At 40.0% G+C, this 21,997-nt stretch overlaps 2 protein-coding genes across 7 annotated transcripts in view; one reads left to right on the forward strand and one right to left on the reverse strand.

The window, feature by feature from the left end:
• The window catches only part of LOC127844796 (uncharacterized), a 24,739-nt gene extending 12,451 nt beyond the window's left edge, over positions 1 to 12,288 (forward strand). For all 6 annotated transcript variants that reach the window (XM_052375292.1, XM_052375291.1, XM_052375290.1 and 3 more), the window contains 5 exons: positions 981 to 1,981; positions 4,711 to 4,815; positions 5,072 to 5,157; positions 7,391 to 7,475; positions 9,715 to 12,288. In XM_052375292.1, coding sequence (XP_052231252.1) covers positions 981 to 1,981; positions 4,711 to 4,815; positions 5,072 to 5,157; positions 7,391 to 7,475; positions 9,715 to 9,818 — 1,381 coding nt within the window. In that variant the 3' untranslated portion in view covers positions 9,819 to 12,288. The remainder of the gene's footprint in view (positions 1 to 980; positions 1,982 to 4,710; positions 4,816 to 5,071; positions 5,158 to 7,390; positions 7,476 to 9,714) is intronic.
• Positions 12,288 to 21,997, reverse strand: part of LOC127844816 (origin recognition complex subunit 6-like) — a 21,112-nt gene continuing 11,402 nt past the window's right edge. The window contains exons 6-7 of the mRNA XM_052375327.1: positions 13,744 to 13,812; positions 12,288 to 12,620 (exon numbers count right to left, since the gene is read on the reverse strand). Coding sequence (XP_052231287.1) covers positions 12,502 to 12,620; positions 13,744 to 13,812 — 188 coding nt within the window. The 3' untranslated portion in view covers positions 12,288 to 12,501. The remainder of the gene's footprint in view (positions 12,621 to 13,743; positions 13,813 to 21,997) is intronic.

The following is a 21,997-nucleotide window of genomic DNA, read 5'->3' on the forward strand; positions in this document are numbered from 1 at the left end:
GGTTCCCAGCAGCTTGACAAATAAACAAGAGACAATTGAAAAACTGTAAACGAGGTCGGGAGCCTCGACTGGCATTCTATACATAGATGGTTACGTCAATACACTATTGTCGGTTAGACCAACTGAAATAAACCAAGGCGACTTGCATCAGCAAAATTAGCGTTTTATCCAGGCCGTTTTAGCGTGGCGCGGCGCCATGCCTTTTTTTGTAGCGCCACGCTGCCCCCTTTCAAGGCCATTTAAATGTTTCCTCCATTCAGCCAATATCCTCCTTTTTAGTTTTCAAAGATTGCATTACAAATAGTTGTAAACTTTCCTAGATGAGTTGAAAAATGAAAAAAAACAAAAACATCAAGGGGCATTGAAATCTTTTGGTGATCCCAGGCAGGGGTGATGGTGTTTTCTTCCCACGAGGTCTTTCCAAAACTGCACCCCTTGCCCAGTATTCACCAACCCATTTGTAGACTTAAGCATAATGAATTGTCGGAGACTCAATAAAAAAACGTTGAGTTTGCATATAGACAGACTAAAAATGGTGCTTATATCAAAACCAGATTTATCTAAACAACAAATTATATAATTATAGGTGTTAACTGCCAAGCTAAACAGGACTTTAAAGTTATCTTAGTTCTTTACAGTTGTAAAAATGATTTATATTTCTATACTTCAGTCTAGGAATTGGTTTTTATAAAGGCCCTGTTGCTTTATGAACCAAGTGATAATGCTTAACCCTTTGCCTCTCAGAAGCAAAGTGAAAATGGCTATGTGCAAACAGCATAAAACCAGAACAGACTGAGAGTAACTCACAGTCTGTTCAGGTTTTATGCTGTTTGCTGCTCATCAGTATCTAAGGGTTGGAAATAAATCCTTTTAAAAATTAATCTAGTAAGAAAAGTCTTGAATTAAATTTAACTTTCATAGGGACTTCACATGCATCAAAAAACGTATCTTAGTGGTAAAGGATTAACGTTCTGTTTCAGGTACCGTCACACGTTTGAGAAGCCTCACAAGTGCACTGTATGTGAGTACGCCAGTGTAGAGCTGAGTAAGCTGAAACGTCACATGCGGTCTCACACCGGTGAGCGCCCCTACTGCTGCATGCACTGCAACTACGCCTCTCCAGACACCTACAAACTGAAGAGACACATGAGAATACATACTGGAGAGCGACCGTACGAGTGTAATATATGCGGCACAAAGTTCACGCAGAGTAACAGTCTGAAGGCTCATAAACTGATTCACACAGGAAACAAGCCTGTGTTCCAGTGTTCTCTCTGTCCCACGACGTGTGGCCGTAAGAACGATCTGAAAGTGCACATGGAAAAGCTGCACGGGTCCAACGAGCAGCCGTTGGTGTGTAAGAAATGTGACGCAGAGTTTCATGATCGATACTCCTTTAAGATGCATATTAAAACTCACGACGGGGACAAGTGTCACAAGTGCCCCTCGTGTGACTTCACCGCTCCGTCTAGAAGGTCGGTAGATATGCACATGATGGTGCACAACTCGCAGAAGTCCTTTGAATGTGAACATTGTAACCTGGTGTTCCAGCAACCTCATCTACTTCACATGCATCTGCAGCAGTACCACGATGAGGAGGCTGATGCTGACATAGAGATTGAGACCACGTCATCGCCATGCAAAGAATGTGATAAGAACTGCTTGAATATAAAATCGCCAGATAATTTGTCCGAAACAAGACCTTTGGTAAACAAAGGAGCCATGCTTAATCTACACACGTGTGGAGGCTGTCCTAAGACCATGATACAGTCTGTGGCGCCCTTGACCACAGACCAGCTGCTTGACAACGGTCTCCTTGACGATATGAAGGAGGGTCGCCTAGGGAACTGCCCCAAGGTCGTAGTTGTGCACCCGGATGGAAGAGTGGAGGAGGTCACTGCCAAGCTGCAGAGTCTTAGCCAATCAAAACCCATGGATGACTTTCTGGTCTCCCTTGGAGTATCTGGGGATTCACATTTTGGTAGGATTTGAGCCGCACTCTGGGAAAACAGGGCTTAATGCATGTGGATAAAGTTTTGTCCTTTATAATCAGAGACCACATTTTCCGCTTTTATGGAATTTTTTTATTGAAAGAAGTCTTTTCTAAACAAATTAATTTTCATTGAGAAGAGACTTAATTTTAACATACCATTCCATAAAAACAGGAAGTGTTCTCCCTCATTAGCTTGTGTGGATTAAGCCCTGTTTTCCCAAAGGTAGGCTCATCTGTATCATTATTGTTGTTAACTAATTAAGTCACCTGTCAGGAAAAATGATATTGCATTAAGTGATTTGTAATCAAAATATTTCAGCATGTTTGATGTTCTCACATGATTAACCATGTAATCCAAGATTATATACTGTTATTATATGCTTTCAAAATTAATTAATTATTAATGTCCTGGTTTTACATACTTAACAAACAGATTCACTGCATATACAATTTTCCACTCCAAATTGACACTCAATATGATACAGCTGTCGTAACCAAAATAACATTCAATATGATACAACTTAAATTTTTTATAATGCCATCTGGCCTTTTCCATGATTTTGTTTACCACAGGGGCAAAGACAAACAAGTGGCAATGTTTTTGGTTCTTTTTTCGGCGTAAGCTGCATAAGCCAGCTTTTCACCTTAGCCTGACCTTTGTAAGTGTCCAATAAAATTTCCCGCGGCTAGGTACGAATGAATACACTTCATTTATTCCATTGGCTGATTTGAGTATACCACCAGAACATTGGAAACATATCCGCGTCTTTGTAACACTGTTTTACTGTATGAAACAATTTTATCTCGAATGAAAAGGCTTAATAGATAGAACAGTTTTACACTCAATTCTCGACATCAATACAGTTTGTGCGTACACCTTTTATTTTCAGAGTATTACCAGCGCAAGAGCGTTTATACTTAAAAGGCTATGTTCTCATATTTAGTACTTACTTCCTTATTCCTGTCAACATGTTAACATGTAAAAGTATAAAGAGCAATGGAAGCGAGGCCTCACTTTAAAGCATTGCATTTCAACCCGCGAGGTATATCGGGTCAATTCGCGGACATTCAGAGTTTATATACAGGTCATCACCGGAGTTGGCGGCCAGTAAAATAATTGTTATATAATAAAGACGCTATCCGTGAACTAGGTGACCTGGAATTTTCTTTAGACCAGAAATATGTTAAATGAAGATATTCAGCAATATAATTATGGTATGTAAATAATAGATTCTTAATGTGTTTTCAACAATACAATGATAAATATTATTGTTGATAAATTTAACAATAATTATTCGTCCATATTGCCTAATGTACTAAAGTGATATTATGAGCATGTAACAGTTTATAGGTGTCTATCGCAACCGTTGATTATTTTTGATGTTTCTACTTCATATACACTTATATTAATTAATGCAGCATCATCATACTAAAACAATATACCAGAAAGAGAAAAATAATGCATTTGAATATCAACCGTACTTTCGTTTGACAACTGATCATGCGTTTACGAGTTGAACCTAAATCTAGTTTTAGTGCAGATTTGTTCATACGACACAAAGACACGAAATTGTTTTACGGATCATTTCAGCTTACAGGACTGGGTGGGTCACGTAAGAATATCGAATATAAAATATATTTTTATAAACAACTGGTAGCAAGGTGAGTTGCAGATAATTAATCAGTAACCACATTTTAACTAACTATTTTGACCTGTTAATTCTTTTCAGCTCAATTCAACAGTGCAAAATGCCCATAATATTACTTTAAGCATTAGCACGATGATAATTGATACTGTTAATAATCGAATCAAATAGCAATGCCCGACAAACCACTTAAACAGGTTTGTTCGAAAACGCGCCTATAAATACGGATACTTCTCGTGTGGCCGGTTGACTCATATGTTTAAATTTCACTTCAATTCTTCTTTTGGTTTTCTGTTTTGTATCTATAGGTTTATGACCAGCAATATGTTATAATGTAAAATAAGCCGCGAAAACTCCCCGTAACATCCCGTACTGCGTGTGATGCAGCTAAGAACTGCACAGAAAAAGACATTCGCTATCCTTGATCTCATTCATTAAACTATTTACGCCGTATATCTTTTTTAAAGATATTTCTTGTTTTATTTAATGTATCTATATTATTGTTTATTTACTAGCCTACAGAGCTAAAAACAAGCACACACAGATTGAAATGTAGGTAGAGGGGAGTTTCTGAATTCAACATTTACACATTGGTGTTACCATTTGGGGAATTCAGGCACAAGGCTACCTTTGATTTGAAAATTAAGGCAAATGGTTGCCACTGGGCTTTAAGGCCCTGTAAAAATGAGGTCTTTATGTAACCTTTACCACTCAGAAACGCCCTTTGACGCATTTGAAGTACTTAAGAAAAACAAATTAAATTAAGTCCTTATTTGATAAATTATATTCAAGTTTGAAAAGCTTCATTTCCAACCCTAAGATACTGATGAGTGGCAAACAGCATAAAACCTGAACAGTCTGTGAGTAATTCACAGGATGTTCTGGTTTTATGCTATTTGCACATAGCCATTTTCACTTTGCTTCTGAGTGGCAAAGGGTTAAAAATACCTGAATCAAACTTATTTTCTTTTAAAAGCATTGCATATGATGGAATAAATATAATGCCTCAAAGAATGATATTTTGCTTGAAAGGCTGCATGCAATAATCTCACAGTTTTCATTCATTCGCAGACCAAGTCTCCTCTCTACCCTCTGAGGTGAATGATTCAGGAGTCCATACGCTCATTTCTGCCACCCCATCTGGTCACCATGGCAACCTAAGACTTAGTACATCTGGTATGACCTTGAACTACTTCCAAATATGTTGCTGTATATTTAAATCATGTTGGATACTTCTGTATTTTTCTTAAGTTGCAAAATGTTTGTCTCCAAATCTGTAAATAATTACTATCTCATGTACAGGGGTACATGATCTGTGTTGTTGTTTCATGATTTGAAATTCTGCATGTAAAATTATTACATTTTAATTTGTTTGTGACAATTAAGAATTTGTTCAGAAGTTTAGTTAAAGTCTATACCACATCATCTCCAGGGGCAGACAACTTGATGAGTATCAATGTGGCTTGCAGAGACACTAACAACAAACTAGTCTTCCGTTCCATGTCACACATGGATGAGGTAGGCTAAGACTGTTTAACCTTGCTTGTGTTTCTTTGTAAACGGCCCGGTCGCTAGGAAAACTGGGTTAAATGAATTTGTAAAAACCAAATCCCAGATAAGGCAGTGCTGATCATGCATGTCACTTCGAGATTTTATTTAATTGTTTGTTTTAAAGGAAGTGTCTTCCTAATGAGAATCCAGTCTAGGCAGAAAGTGTCGTCCTTGATTAGCCTGTCTTGGCGGATACTTGACACACATGCACTAAGCCAGGTTTTTCCAGAGACCGTCTGAAATTTGCTCCAAACAGGAAGCAATGCTTGGAACTTAGATTTGAAGTTTACAGACCTCATAATCAATTCTTAAAACAATTTTTGTTAAGAATGTATATAGTAACTTAATATATGAGCCGTGCTCTGTGAAAAGGGGTTAATGCATGTGCGTAAAGTGTGATCCCAGATTAGCCTGTGCAGTTTGCACAGGCTAATCAGGGATGACACTTTCCGCTTTTATGATATTTTTTGCTTAGGCTTATCTGGGATTACACTTTACGCACATGCATTCAACCCCCTTTTCACAGAGCTCAGCTCATATCTTACTTGTACTTGCATGATACTTACCAGCCCATTATCAAAAACTGAAACAATATTATTATCTTTGTAGTTACTGGTGTAATTATGGACAATTATAGATTATTTCTGGAAACTTGGGATATACAATTGATGATTTTCTCGTCAACAGAGCAAAAGTGAATGCCACAAGGACGTGACATTTTTATGCCTCCCGATTGAATGATTGGGGGTATATTTTTTTGTAATAATATATTTATAAATTGTATATATTAATGGCTTCAAAGCAGCGCAATAGGGGGCATTGTGTTTCTGACAAATACATCTCTTGTATAGAATTATAGATGAGCAGAAACAGTGGCGATGGTTGCATTACTATTGGCATTAAGTGTTTGAAGCAAAAGGATCACATTAATTAAGCATAGAAGATGTTTTTATGTCTCTCAGTCTATACTGGGGGGACATATTGTTTTTGCCCTGTCTGTTTGTTGGTTTGTTTGCATCAAACTTTAACTTGGCCATAACTTTTGCAATATAGAAGATAGCAACTTGATATTTGGCATGCATGTGTATCTCATGGAGCTGCACATTTTGAGTGGTGAAAGGTCAAGGTCATCCTTTAAGGTCAAAGGTCAAATATATGGGGAGGCGACATAGTGTTTCACAAACACATCTTGTTGTTTTTTTCGATCGATCGATCTGGGGTATATTGTTTTTGGCCTGTCTGTCTGTCATTCATTCATTCATAGTGTGTCCCAAAACTTTAACCTTGGTTAAAGATTGATAACTTTTGCAATATTGAAAATAGCAACTTCATATTTGGCATGCATGTGTATCTCAAGGAGCTGCGCACTTTGATAGTTGAAAAGTCAAGGTCATCCTTCAAGGTCAAAGATCATTGTATTTTTCTTTCCTAAAACTGAAACCTTCGTTAAAGTTTGGTAATAACTTTTAGAATATTGATGCTAGCAACTTGATATTTGGCATGCATGTGTATCACATAGAGCTGCACATTTTGAGTGGTGAAAGGTCAAGGTCATCCTTCAATGTCAAAGGTCAAATATATGGCTTCAAAGCGGCGCAATAGGGGTCATTGTGTTTCTGACAAACACATCTCTTGTTTTAATTTGACACTTGACTGCCAAAGCTACATTGTAGGCATATATGTTTCAAAACTCTTTGTGTATCTGTTATAGAACCAAAGCTTGTGGTGTTTTTATTTGCCATCAAATTTGCACTGCAAAGTGGGGATTGACTAAATGTGTGCTTGTCTTTTGTAGAATGTGTTACATACATTACAGATATGAAGTATTTTATATTTTATATAACGCTTATTTTGATGATATTCTGCTACCACTTCTCTTAATTTATGATTCTAGATTGTTTTGTGTTTTATCTGACAAATTAAAGTTGGATTTTACATAAACTTGTATATGTTTCAAGTGTGAAAAAAAGCTTTGTAAACCAGAACCTATGTATTCTAAATATATAAAACAACAGAAGCTGTACATATCTTTGTTTCTGTGCACAAAATGTATAACAAACAGGGTTCTGTTGGTGTGCAGTATAGGAGAAGCTTCGCTGTACTTAAATCGAAGTTTATCCGGAATGATATTGTTTTTAGAAGTAATCTTCATAGTTAATCTTTGAAGCGTAATCAACAAAGCTATTTGCATATTCTACAGACCAGAGAGGAGAGTGTTCAGGCCAGTTTTGACAGCTCTGAAGACCTCGACCAGGAATCAGGTCTCCACATCAATAATGAGCAAGGTACATGTACGTTACCAGTAATAGTGAAGTAGATATGAAGGCAGATTCAACATAAAACTCATTATTCAGTGTCGACATCGTAAAAATGTTATTAGCATCTCCAGCACATGTAAGTCATTGTTCTCAGAATGGTTAAAGTATTTCTTGACTTTTATTAAAATCGTGACTACAGCTAGTATAGTTAATAAAGCTGGTTGTAAAAACTTTCCTCACCATTATGCGTTTAATTAAACCTTTTTCTTTGCATGAGTAATTAAAATTTGATTTAATGTTTTTAGCTCACCTGAGCACAACGTGCTCATGGTTAGCTTTTGTGATCGCTTTTTGTTGTGCGGCGTCAACATTTGCCTTGTTAACTCTCTAGAGTCCACATTTATTGTTCAATCTTCATGAAATTTCGCCAGAAGATTGGTTTCAATGAATATCTTGGATGAGTTTGAAAATGTTTGCGTTTGCTTGAAAAACATGGCTGCCAAGGGGCGGGGCATTTTTCCTTATATGGCTATATATGGCTATAGTAAAATCTTGTTAACACTCTATAGAGGTCACAGTTATTGTCTGATCTTCATAAAACTTAATCAGAAGATTCATCCCAATAATATCTTGGACGAGTTTCGAAAATGATGCCGGTTGGTTGAAAAACATGGCCGCCAGGGGGCGGGGCATTTTTCCTAAGATGGCTATAGTAAAACCTTGTTAACACTCTAGAGGCCACATTTATTTTCCAATCTTCATGAAACTTGGTCAGAAGATTTGTCCCACTGATATCTTGGATGAGTTCAAAAATGGTAACCTTTCCTTGAAAAAACATGGCTTCCAAGGGGCGGGGCATTTTTCCTTATATGGCTATAGTAAAATCTTGTTAACACTCTAGAGGCCACATTTATTGTCCAATGTTCTTGTAACTTAGTCAGAAGATTCATCCCGATAATATCTTTGACGAGTTCGAAAATGATGCTGATAGGTTGCAAAACATGGCCGCCAGGTGGCGGGGCATTTTTCCTAAGATGGCTATAGTAAAACCTTGTTAACACTATAAAGGCCACATTTATTGTCCAATCTTCATGAAATATGGTCAGAAGATTTGTCTGAATGATATCTTGGATGGGTTCGAAAATGGTTACGTTTGCTTGAAAAACATGGCCGCCAAGGGGCGGGGCATTTTTCCTTATATGGCTTTATAAGGCTATAGTAAAATCTTGTTAACACTCTAGAGGCCACATTTATAGTCCGATCTTCATGAAACTCTGTCAGAAGATTCATTCTGGTAATATCTTGGACGAGTTTAAAAATGATGCCGGTTGGTTGAAAAACAAGGCCACCACGAGGGCGGGGCTACTTTCCTCATATGGCTATAGTAAAACCTTGTTAACACTCTAGAGGTCACATTTATTTTCCGATCATCATGAAACTTGGTCAGAAGATTTGTCCCAATGATATCTTGGATGAGTTCGAAAAATGGTTTTGGTTGCTTATAAAGCATGGCCCCCAGGGGCGGGGCATTTTTCCTAATATGGCTATAGTAAAACCTTGTTAACACTCTAGAGGACACATTTATTGTCCAATCTTCATGACATTTGGTGAGAAGATTGGTCTCAATGATATCTTGGATGAGTTCGAAAATAATTATGTTTGCTTGAAAAAAATGGCTTCCAAGGGGCGAGCATTTTTCCTTATATGGCTATAGTAAAATCTTGTTAACACTCTAGAGGCCACATTTACTGTCTGATCTTCATGAAACTTGGTCAGAAGATTCATCCCGATAATATCTCGGAAGAGTTAAAAAATGATGCCGGTTGGTTGAAAAACATGGCTGCCAGGGGGCGGGGCGGGGCATTTTTCCTTATATGGCTATAGTAAAACCTTGTTAACACTCTAGAGGCCACATTTGTTTTCTGATCTTCGTGAAACTTGGTCAGAAGATTTGTACCAATAATATCTTGTTATCTCAGGTGAGCGACTTTGGGCCTTTCAAGCCCTCTTGTTAAGATACATTTGTTTAATGCAATATGGACTTCAGATAAGAAACTGACACTTTTTGACAGTCACAAACTGTTTAATGGATATGCTTTCCCACGAGGCTCTAGGTTTGATCCTTATTTAGAGTTCCACAGACAAATCCATTTAAACAATCTGGTTTCTTGAAGTGTCTTATGTTTGTGATACAATCAAGCTTTAATAATTATAAACACATATACATGTAGGTGTAAACTAACCCTTGTTTCGGACTGGTTTTCAGATACAGATGAAGAGGTGGATGTTGGTGATGACACGAAGATGGAACCAGACCAAGGTAGCCTGGTAACCAGCATGCATGTTCCATTGATGGCAGACTTCAGATGAAATCTCACAGTGACCTAGTCTGTGGAGGGTTCTACTTAAAATATATTGACATGTTGATCTGCAAGTCGGTTTCATAGCTTTATGCATATTTTGCCTGCAGTCCTAATTTCAGTTTAGGTCTCAATTTGGATGATCAGTTGCATGGCAAAAGCACACAAATTTGTGATTGTTGAAAATGACTTAATCATAAAACGTCTTCCATTGTATTAGCTTGTCATCAGAACATTTACAAACTTGGATCATAATCTCTTTTTCTATACAACATATTTAATAATACAATAATACAATCGGAGGCATAAATATTGCATTTGTCCTGCTATACAAACGTACATACGTCCAGATACTTGTGATTTGAAATCCATTTTAATTTGTAGGTGTATCCTGTTAAAAACTTTCAGTTAAATGACCTTTATGTATCAATGATAGTAAAGAAAGAAATTTTGGCTCGGGCAAGTTTTAGAATAATTATGTTCTGTTTTTCCACTGAAGAATGTAAAGTCCTCTTATGCATTTGTTTTCAATGTCTCTTATTACTTCTCGGTGGATCTCATTTAAACGTTCACATTTGAATAACCTTTATTTGTTGATGATCTCAAAGAAAAGAATTTAGGGCTGAATTATGGCTCTTCTGAAGGTTTTTATGCCCCCAAAAGAGGGCATATAGTGATCGCACTGTCCGTCCGTCTGTCCGTCACACTTTGCATTTAGGTTTCGAAAAATGCTCATAACTTTTATGTCCCTTCAGATGTAACCTTCATATTTTGTATGCATGTGTATATAAAAAAGGCCTTTCCACACAAATTTTGACCCCTTTGACCTTGACCTTAAGGTCCGCGTTTAGGTTTTGAAATCTGCGTTTAGGTTTCGAAATCTGCGTTTAGGTTTCGAAAAATGCTCATAACTTATCGGGGGCATATGTCATCCTATGGAGACAGCTCTTGTTTTAATATAGAACATATAGTCCCAAAGTTGTGTTTTTTCAACTCCTGTAACAACTGGTTGGATCTTGCTCAAACATTCACATTTGATTAACCTTAATATGTAGCTTATAATAACTTAGTGACTGAATATGCTCCAGTAATGTATTTTTTGTGATACAGATCAGCACAGACTACAAGCTTGGGTGTCAGTAATGAAATTCGCCACTTTGAAAAGAATGTCACCACTTTAACATTTTGCGACAATGCAGATCAACAGCAAAACCCTTACTTATGGTAAAACAGGAATCATGGCTGCTATTAGTTTTGGCAGAATTACGGCCCTTTGTCTGTTTTCCCACAAAAAGTAGTCTCAAATTTATGTAATTGTTAACTCCCCTTTAACTACTTGGTAAATCTTGCTCTAACTGTCACAGTTTAATGACCTAAATGTGTGTATGATGAAAAAGATGGAATTGTAAATGTTACCGATTTTGGATGAATAATGACCTTTTGTCTTTTTGTCCGCTGTAGAATATCTAGTGGATCTGTTTTTGTACAAATGAGTGTTGTTTGGGGTATCAGTGTCTGTCACATTTGTATACTCCTCTTTAAATGGTTTAATTTTAACTATTGTTTACTTGTTGCATCTGGACTATATTCAGATTTTGTAAATTTCTTTCTGATTACAGATAACCAGTACACATGAAAAGTCAATGTCTGTGTATGGTTTGTTTCCATTTCGATATCGATAGCACCTTCACATTAATCTGAGCTCAATGTGAATAATTACACCATGTTAAGGTCAACATTTAATATTGTGTGCATCAAGCAGTTCAGGAATTTTTTAACAATATGTTCAAGCGAAACTAACAGCAGTCATGTTCTCCCATTTTCTAATTCCAATCCAAACAACATTCTAAAATGTAAAAGTAATAGGAAGATTACATTTTATGGGCTTGACTTGCATCTTTTATATAACGCATCATTGGTTACATTAGTGCAGCAATACAAACCAAGCAGGCAGAGATTTGAGGTTATTGTGTGTTTTTTATTTGCATCTTGAGATTGTTATACCCCAGTTCTTTCTTGTATGATATAAGTGTATCATGTATACGTGTTATAGAGAAATCATGTCATAATTGCATGAGAAATTATTGAAATCATGGTCATGTTGTGTTCTAAAGATGTTGCAAGTTGTAAACAGGTTAAATTAACCCATTTATGCCTAGCATCTAGAAAAAAGGACTTGGCAAACAGCGAAGACCCAGATGAGACGCCGCATGATGCGGCGTCTCATCAGGGTCTGCACTGTTTGCTTAAAGGAATTTCTGTAAGAAATATTCTAAATATAGAAATAAATATACTAGACATCCCTAATTTTGAAAATAAATTGATCCAATTAAGAATGATGGGAGAGTCCACAAAGCATAAATGGGTTAATCATCAGCCATTTGTAATTATAGTATTTATGTCAGTTTATATTACACTGTTGCTGTATTTATTATGGCTGAAATATATATAAAACAAATTAATAAAAATGAAAAGCCTCACTTGTAATGGATTTTTATGTTTTCCTTTTTGCAAAACCCTTAGTTGAAAGGGTTTAAACTAAATCTTCAGTTCAGTTTGAAACTGCAAAATGCAAATGTCAATGATGCTGTTAAGTAACTACACTATGTATTTACATAATTTAAATGCTTTCAAGACACATTTTCACATGAATAAAATTCTGAAGTTACTTCAAAACTTTAGCAGTCTGGTGGTTAAGAATTTGCTTTCGCTGCATTCTCCAGAATCTTTCTCTTCCACTCTGCAAAGTCTGCAGGGGTCGTTACACTAACATCATCCGAGGTTTCATCACGCACCTTCTTCTCCGGCAAAGCTGCAAAACAACGTTTTTTGTTACAGTTTATCGCTATCTAAGTTATTCGTAAGTTGTGATACTTATCAATATTTATCCCATGTTCACAATGTTTCTAGATACTGTATATTGCTATTTAAGATTTCATCAAGTTGTGACACTTAGCAATATTTATCCCATGTTCACACTGTTTCTAGATAACCTATACTGCTATTTAAGATTTCTTCAAGTTGTGACACTAAGCAATATTTATCCCACATTTACAATGTTCCTAGACACCGTATACTGCTATTAAAGATATCGTCAAGTTGTGAAACTAAGCAATATTTATCCCATGTTTACGGTAACATTGAGCAGACACCACCGCAATGAGTTGACTTTGATTTAGCAAACACATGCATATTAAACTAATTAAGTTTAGTTAAAAAAAAAAAAATCGCCTCTGAAAGATACACATTTCAATCTATAACATTGAGAAATGGTCTACTGGCAAATTTTCAGGAAAATTTGAACATTACAAAAGTATTAACCCTTTCCCACTCAGAAGTAAAGTGAAAATGGCTATGTGCAAACAGCAAAAAAACCAGAACAGCCTGCAAGTAACTTGCAGTCTGTTCAGGTTTTATGCTGTTTGCTGCTCATCAGTTTCTAAGGGTTGGAAATGAAGCCTTTAAAACTTTAAGTAAGAAAGGTCTCTAATTACATTTAACTTTATAAGGGACTACAAATGTGTCACAATATGTATCATAGTGGTAAAGGGTTAAGTACAATTTACCGAGTACATACTGTAGTCTTAACATGATTCATTTTGATATAGTGTAACCAAAAAAGGCCATAACTATTGGGGTATAAAGATTATACAAACATTTTACTGATACAACCTACGACTCAACCTGCTTCCTAAGCAAATAGTTCAAACCTTAATATTTGTATTTAGTTTGGTTTCTTCAAAAGCCTTGGACTTATTGCAGTACCTGAATCTGTTTCCAGGAAAGAACCAATGATTGGTGTCTATGGAAGAAGCTACAGTAGGATGATTCCTTTGTGGGGATCAAACCCGAGACCCCCAGATCATAAGTTTGATAAAGTGGAAACAATGTCCAGTACATTAGGATTTTCAAAATGTTCTGACTAGCCATGTTACCTTCCATCTGTCTTTCCACTTCATCGATCAGTGTGTGGACTCGTTTCTTTGTGGACGCCTGTTTAGCATCTGAAATTAAAAGGCAGTTGCAGTTACAGACCTCCTTATATAACTGTCAAGTAATGTACTTGCCGACAGTATACTAGAGCGCTTCTTTTTGCCATTTGGAAATCTTACCTATAGCCATGAAATGGGTATTAACCCTTTACTACTTAGATACATATTTTGATGCATGTGTAGTCCTTCAGAAAGTTTAATTTAATTTAAGACCTTGATTACTAGAGTAAAATTTTAAGGCTTCATTTCCAACCCTTAGATACTGATGAGCAGCAAACAGCATAAAACCTAAAGAGACTGCAAGTTACTCGCAGGCTGTTCTGGCTTTATGCTGTTTGCACACAGCCATTTTGACTTTGCTTCTGATTGGGAAAGGGTTAAAGTGTTCATTCTCCTTATTATGGAAAAAAAACGGGTATAATTCAATGATAACTAAAATATGAAGATTTATTGATAAAACTGCATAAAATTAGAATGTTCTGAACACAAAAATATGAAAAATGAACATTTAAAAATATTCATTTTCAATACTTTTTGCTAACATCCCAAAGGCAAACCAGTAAATGCAAATTTTTTATATTTTTTTAATAAACCAAAATCTTAAGAATTGAAAATTTATGTTATATCTAATATATATCTAAATAATGGCCATAAAATTAGACAAAAAAGCCTTGTACTTCAAATAGATAAATGCTATTTCAAAAGCATCAAACTGTTCCAATTAAACGTGGGAATGATAAAAATAATTAAACAGCTTGGGTTCCTAAATAGAAACAAGGGCTGTTTGTAAAACATGCATGCCCCCCATATTGGCTGTCCGTTGTACTGGCAGCCATTGTGTGAATACGACTTTTGTCACTGTGTCCTTGACCTTTGACCTAGTGACCTGAAAATCAATAGAGGTCATCTGCAAGTCACGATCAATGTACCTATAAAGTGTCATGATCCTAGGCAAAAGTGTTCTTGAGTTATCATCCGAAAATCATTTTACTATTTCGGGTCACCGTGACCTTTGACCTTGTGACCTCAAAATCAATAGAGGTCATCTGCGAGTCATGATCAATCTACCTATGAAGTTTCATGATCCTAGGCATATGCGTTCTTGAGTTATCATACGAAAATCATTTTACTATTTTGGGTCACCGTGACCTTGACCTTTGACCTAGTGACCTGAAAATCAATAGGGGTCATCTGCGAGTAATGATCAATCTACCTATAAAGTTTCATGATCCTAGGCATATGGGTTCTTGAATTATCATCCGAAAATCATTTTACTATTTCGGGTGACCTTGACCTTTGACCTAGTGACCTCAAAATCAATAGGGGTCATCTGCGAGTCATGATCAATCTACCAATGAAGTTTCATGATTCTAGGCGTATGCGTTCTTGAGTTATCATCCGGAAACCATTTTACTATTTCGGGTCACCGTGACCTTGACCTTTGACCTAGTGACCTCAAAATCAATAGGGGTCATCTGCGAGTCATGATCAATCTACCCATGAAGTTTCATGATCCTAGGCGTATGCGTTCTTGAGTTATCATACGGAAACCATTTTACTATTTCGGGTCACCGTGACCTTGAACTTTGACCTAGTGACCTCAAAATTAATAGGGGTCATCTGCAAGTCATAATCAATGTACCTATGAAGTTTCATGATCCTAGGCCCAAGCGTTCTTGAGTTATCGTCTGACAACCACCTGGTGGACGGACCGACCTACCGACCAACCGACCGACCGACATGAGCAAAGCAATATACCCCCTCTTCTTCGAAGGGGGGCATAATAAAACACACATATTTGTCACAAACATTTCTAATACCCATGCTTTGCTTTATCATCTATGTTGATTGGCAAAAAACTACAGGTTGAGTGGATGATTGGAGATACAAACTTTCATGCACGTATGAACTTTATGGTTTATTTGAAGTTTGAATTTAATCGCCTTAGAAATGTTGATGTAGGTCATCGTACAAGCTTAACATTTATGCAGACAGACTAACAGACTGAGCGAGGAGTATACTGGTATACAGCAGACGAACGGACAGACTGAGCGAGGAGTATACTGGTATACAGCAGACGGACGGACAGACTGAGTGAGGAGTATACTGGTATACAGCAGACGGACAGACAGACTGAGTGAGGAGTATACTGGTATACAGCAGACAGACAGACAGACTGAGTGAGGAGTATACTGGTATACAGCAGATGGACAGACAGACTGAGCGAGGAGTATACTGGTATACAGCAGACAGACAGACAGACTGAGCGAGGAGTATACTGGTATACAGCAGACGGACAGACAGACTGAGTGAGGAGTATACTGGTATACAGCAGACGGACAGACAGACTGAGTGAGGAGTATACTGGTATACAGCAGACGGACAGACAGACTGAGTGAGGAGTATACTGGTATACAGCAGACAGACAGACAGACTGAGTGAGGAGTATACTGGTATACAGCAGATGGACAGACAGACTGAGTGAGGAGTATACTGGTATACAGCAGACAGACAGACAGACTGAGTGAGGAGTATACTGGTATACAGCAGACGGACAGACAGACTGAGCGAGGAGTATACTGGTATACAGCAGACAGACAGACAGACTGAGTGAGGAGTATACTGGTATACAGCAGACAGACAGACAGACTGAGTGAGGAGTATACTGGTATACAGCAGACGGACAGACAGACTGAGCGAGGAGTATACTGGTATACAGCAGACAGACAGACAGACTGAGCGAGGAGTATACTGGTATACAGCAGACAGACAGACAGACTGAGTGAGGAGTATACTGGTATACAGCAGACAGACAGACAGACTGAGTGAGGAGTATACTGGTATACAGCAGACGGACAGACAGACTGAGTGAGGAGTATACTGGTATACAGGAGACGAACGGACAGACTGAGTGAGGAGTATACTGGTATACAGCAGACAGACAGACAGACTGAGTGAGGAGTATACTGGTATACAGCAGACGGACAGACAGACTGAGCGAGGAGTATACTGGTATACAGCAGACAGACAGACAGACTGAGTGAGGAGTATACTGGTATACAGCAGACAGACAGACAGACTGAGCGAGGAGTATACTGGTATACAGCAGACAGACAGACAGACTGAGTGAGGAGTATACTGGTATACAGCAGACGGACAGACAGACTGAGCGAGGAGTATACTGGTATACAGCAGACGGACAGACAGACTGAGTGAGGAGTATACTGGTATACAGCAGACGGACAGACAGACTGAGTGAGGAGTATACTGGTATACAGCAGACAGACAGACAGACTGAGCGAGGAGTATACTGGTATACAGCAGACAGACAGACAGACTGAGTGAGGAGTATACTGGTATACAGCAGACGGACAGACAGACTGAGCGAGGAGTATACTGGTATACAGCAGACGGACAGACAGACTGAGTGAGGAGTATACTGGTATACAGCAGACGGACAGACAGACTGAGTGAGGAGTATACTGGTATACAGCAGACGGACAGACAGACTGAGTGAGGAGTACACTGGTATACAGCAGACAGACGGACAGACTGAGTGAGGAGTATACTGGTATACAGCAGACAGACGGACAGACTGAGTGAGGAGTATACTGGTATACAGCAGACAGACGGACAGACTGAGTGAGGAGTATACTGGTATACAGCAGACGGACAGACAGACTGAGTGAGGAGTATACTGGTATACAGCAGACAGACGGACAGACTGAGTGAGGAGTATACTGGTATACAGCAGACGGACAGACAGACTGAGCGAGGAGTAAACTGGTATACAGCAGACGGACAGACAGACTGAGCGAGGAGTACACTGGTATACAGCAGACGGACAGACAGACTGAGTGAGGAGTATACTGGTATACAGCAGACGGACGGACAGACTGAGTGAGGAGTATACTGGTATACAGCAGACGGACAGACAGACTGAGTGAGGAGTATACTGGTATACAGCAGACGGACAGACAGACTGAGTGAGGAGTATACTGGTATACAGCAGACGGACAGACAGACTGAGTGAGGAGTATACTGGTATACAGCAGATGGACAGACAGACTGAGCTAGGAGTATACTGGTATACAGCAGACGGACAGACAGACTGAGTGAGGAGTATACTGGTATACAGCAGACAGACGGACAGACTGAGTGAGGAGTATACTGGTATACAGCAGACGGACAGACAGACTGAGTGAGGAGTATACTGGTATACAGCAGACGGACAGACAGACTGAGTGAGGAGTATACTGGTATACAGCAGACGGACAGACAGACTGAGTGAGGAGTATACTGGTATACAGCAGACGGACAGACAGACTGAGTGAGGAGTATACTGGTATACAGCAGACAGACGGACAGACTGAGTGAGGAGTATACTGGTATACAGCAGACGGACAGACAGACTGAGTGAGGAGTATACTGGTATACAGCAGACAGACGGACAGACTGAGTGAGGAGTATACTGGTATACAGCAGACGGACAGACAGACTGAGTGAGGAGTATACTGGTATACAGCAGACGGACAGACAGACTGAGCGAGGAGTAAACTGGTATACAGCAGACGGACAGACAGACTGAGCGAGGAGTACACTGGTATACAGCAGACGGACAGACAGACTGAGTGAGGAGTATACTGGTATACAGCAGACGGACAGACAGACTGAGTGAGGAGTATACTGGTATACAGCAGACGGACAGACAGACTGAGTGAGGAGTATACTGGTATACAGCAGACAGACGGACAGACTGAGTGAGGAGTATACTGGTATACAGCAGACAGACGGACAGACTGAGCAAGGAGTATACTGGTATACAGCAGACGGACAGACAGACTGAGTGAGGAGTATACTGGTATACAGCAGACAGACGGACAGACTGAGTGAGGAGTATACTGGTATACAGCAGACGGACAGACAGACTGAGTGAGGAGTATACTGGTATACAGCAGACAGACGGACAGACTGAGCAAGGAGTATACTGGTATACAGCAGACGGACAGACTGAGTGAGGAGTATACTGGTATACAGCAGACGGACAGACAGACTGAGCGAGGAGTACACTGGTATACAGCAGACGGACAGACAGACTGAGTGAGGAGTATACTGGTATACAGCAGACGGACAGACAGACTGAGTGAGGAGTATACTGGTATACAGCAGACGGACAGACAGACTGAGTGAGGAGTATACTGGTATACAGCAGACAGACAGACAGACTGAGTGAGGAGTATACTGGTATACAGCAGACGGACAGACAGACTGAGTGAGGAGTATACTGGTATACAGCAGACGGACAGACAGACTGAGTGAGGAGTATACTGGTATACAGCAGACAGACAGACAGACTGAGTGAGGAGTATACTGGTATACAGCAGACTGACAGACAGACTGAGTGAGGAGTATACTGGTATACAGCAGACGGACAGACAGACTGAGTGAGGAGTATACTGGTATACAGCAGACAGACAGACAGACTGAGTGAGGAGTATACTGGTATACAGCAGACAGACGGACAGACTGAGTGAGGAGTATACTGGTATACAGCAGACAGACGGACAGACTGAGCGAGGAGTATACTGGTATACAGCAGACAGACAGACAGACTGAGCGAGGAGTAAACTGGTATACAGCAGACAGACAGACAGACTGAGTGAGGAGTATACTGGTATACAGCAGACGGACGGACAGACTGAGTGAGGAGTATACTGGTATACAGCAGACAGACGGACAGACTGAGCAAGGAGTATACTGGTATACAGCAGACGGACAGACTGAGTGAGGAGTATACTGGTATACAGCAGACGGACAGACAGACTGAGCGAGGAGTACACTGGTATACAGCAGACGGACAGACAGACTGAGTGAGGAGTATACTGGTATACAGCAGACGGACAGACAGACTGAGTGAGGAGTATACTGGTATACAGCAGACGGACAGACAGACTGAGTGAGGAGTATACTGGTATACAGCAGACAGACAGACAGACTGAGTGAGGAGTATACTGGTATACAGCAGACGGACAGACAGACTGAGTGAGGAGTATACTGGTATACAGCAGACGGACAGACAGACTGAGTGAGGAGTATACTGGTATACAGCAGACAGACAGACAGACTGAGTGAGGAGTATACTGGTATACAGCAGACTGACAGACAGACTGAGTGAGGAGTATACTGGTATACAGCAGACGGACAGACAGACTGAGTGAGGAGTATACTGGTATACAGCAGACAGACAGACAGACTGAGTGAGGAGTATACTGGTATACAGCAGACAGACGGACAGACTGAGTGAGGAGTATACTGGTATACAGCAGACAGACGGACAGACTGAGCGAGGAGTATACTGGTATACAGCAGACAGACAGACAGACTGAGCGAGGAGTAAACTGGTATACAGCAGACAGACAGACAGACTGAGTGAGGAGTATACTGGTATACAGCAGACGGACGGACAGACTGAGTGAGGAGTATACTGGTATACAGCAGACGGACAGACAGACTGAGTGAGGAGTAAACTGGTATACAGCAGACAGACAGACAGACTGAGTGAGGAGTATACTGGTATACAGCAGACGGACGGACAGACTGAGTGAGGAGTATACTGGTATACAGCAGACGGACAGACAGACTGAGTGAGGAGTATACTGGTATACAGCAGACGGACAGACAGACTGAGTGAGGAGTATACTGGTATACAGCAGACGGACAGACAGACTGAGTGAGGAGTATACTGGTATACAGCAGACGGACAGACAGACTGAGTGAGGAGTATACTGGTATACAGCAGACGGACAGACAGACTGAGTGAGGAGTATACTGGTATACAGCAGACGGACAGACAGACTGAGTGAGGAGTATACTGGTATACAGCAGATGGACAGACAGACTGAGCGAGGAGTATACTGGTATACAGCAGACGGACAGACAGACTGAGTGAGGAGTATACTGGTATACAGCAGACGGACAGACTGAGTGAGGAGTATACTGGTATACAGCAGACGGACAGACTGAGTGAGGAGTATACTGGTATACAGCAGACAGACAGACAGACTGAGTGAGGAGTATACTGGTATACAGCAGACGGACAGACAGACTGAGTGAGGAGTACACTGGTATACAGCAGACAGACAGACAGACTGAGTGAGGAGTACACTGGTATACAGCAGATGGACAGACAGACTGAGTGAGGAGTATACTGGTATACAGCAGACAGACAGACAGACTGAGTGAGGAGTATACTGGTATACAGCAGACGGACAGACAGACTGAGCGAGGAGTATACTGGTATACAGCAGACGGACAGACAGACTGAGTGAGGAGTATACTGGTATACAGCAGACGGACAGACAGACTGAGCGAGGAGTAAACTGGTATACAGCAGACGGACAGACAGACTGAGTGAGGAGTATACTGGTATACAGCAGACAGACAGACAGACTGAGTGAGGAGTATACTGGTATACAGCAGACGGACAGACAGACTGAGTGAGGAGTATACTGGTATACAGCAGACAGACAGACAGACTGAGCGAGGAGTATACTGGTATACAGCAGACAGACGGACAGACTGAGTGAGGAGTATACTGGTATACAGCAGACGGACAGACAGACTGAGCGAGGAGTATACTGGTATACAGCAGACAGACAGACAGACTGAGCGAGGAGTATACTGGTATACAGCAGACAGACGGACAGACTGAGTGAGGAGTATACTGGTATACAGCAGACAGACAGACAGACTGAGTGAGGAGTATACTGGTATACAGCAGACGGACAGACAGACTGAGCTAGGAGTACACTGGTATACAGCAGACGGACAGACTGAGTGAGGAGTATACTGGTATACAGCAGACGGACAGACAGACTGAGTGAGGAGTATACTGGTATACAGCAGACGGACAGACAGACTGAGTGAGGAGTATACTGGTATACAGCAGACGGACAGACTGAGTGAGGAGTATACTGGTATACAGCAGACGGACAGACAGACTGAGCGAGGTGTATACTGGTATACAGCAGACAGACAGACAGACTGAGCGAGGAGTATACTGGTATACAGCAGACGGACAGACAGACTGAGTGAGGAGTATACTGGTATACAGCAGACGGACAGACAGACTGAGTGAGGAGTATACTGGTATACAGCAGACAGACGGACAGACTGAGCGAGGAGTACACTGGTATAC

Source organism: Dreissena polymorpha, chromosome 9 (assembly GCF_020536995.1).
Source record: "Dreissena polymorpha isolate Duluth1 chromosome 9, UMN_Dpol_1.0, whole genome shotgun sequence".
Lineage (NCBI taxonomy): Eukaryota > Metazoa > Mollusca > Bivalvia > Myida > Dreissenidae > Dreissena > Dreissena polymorpha.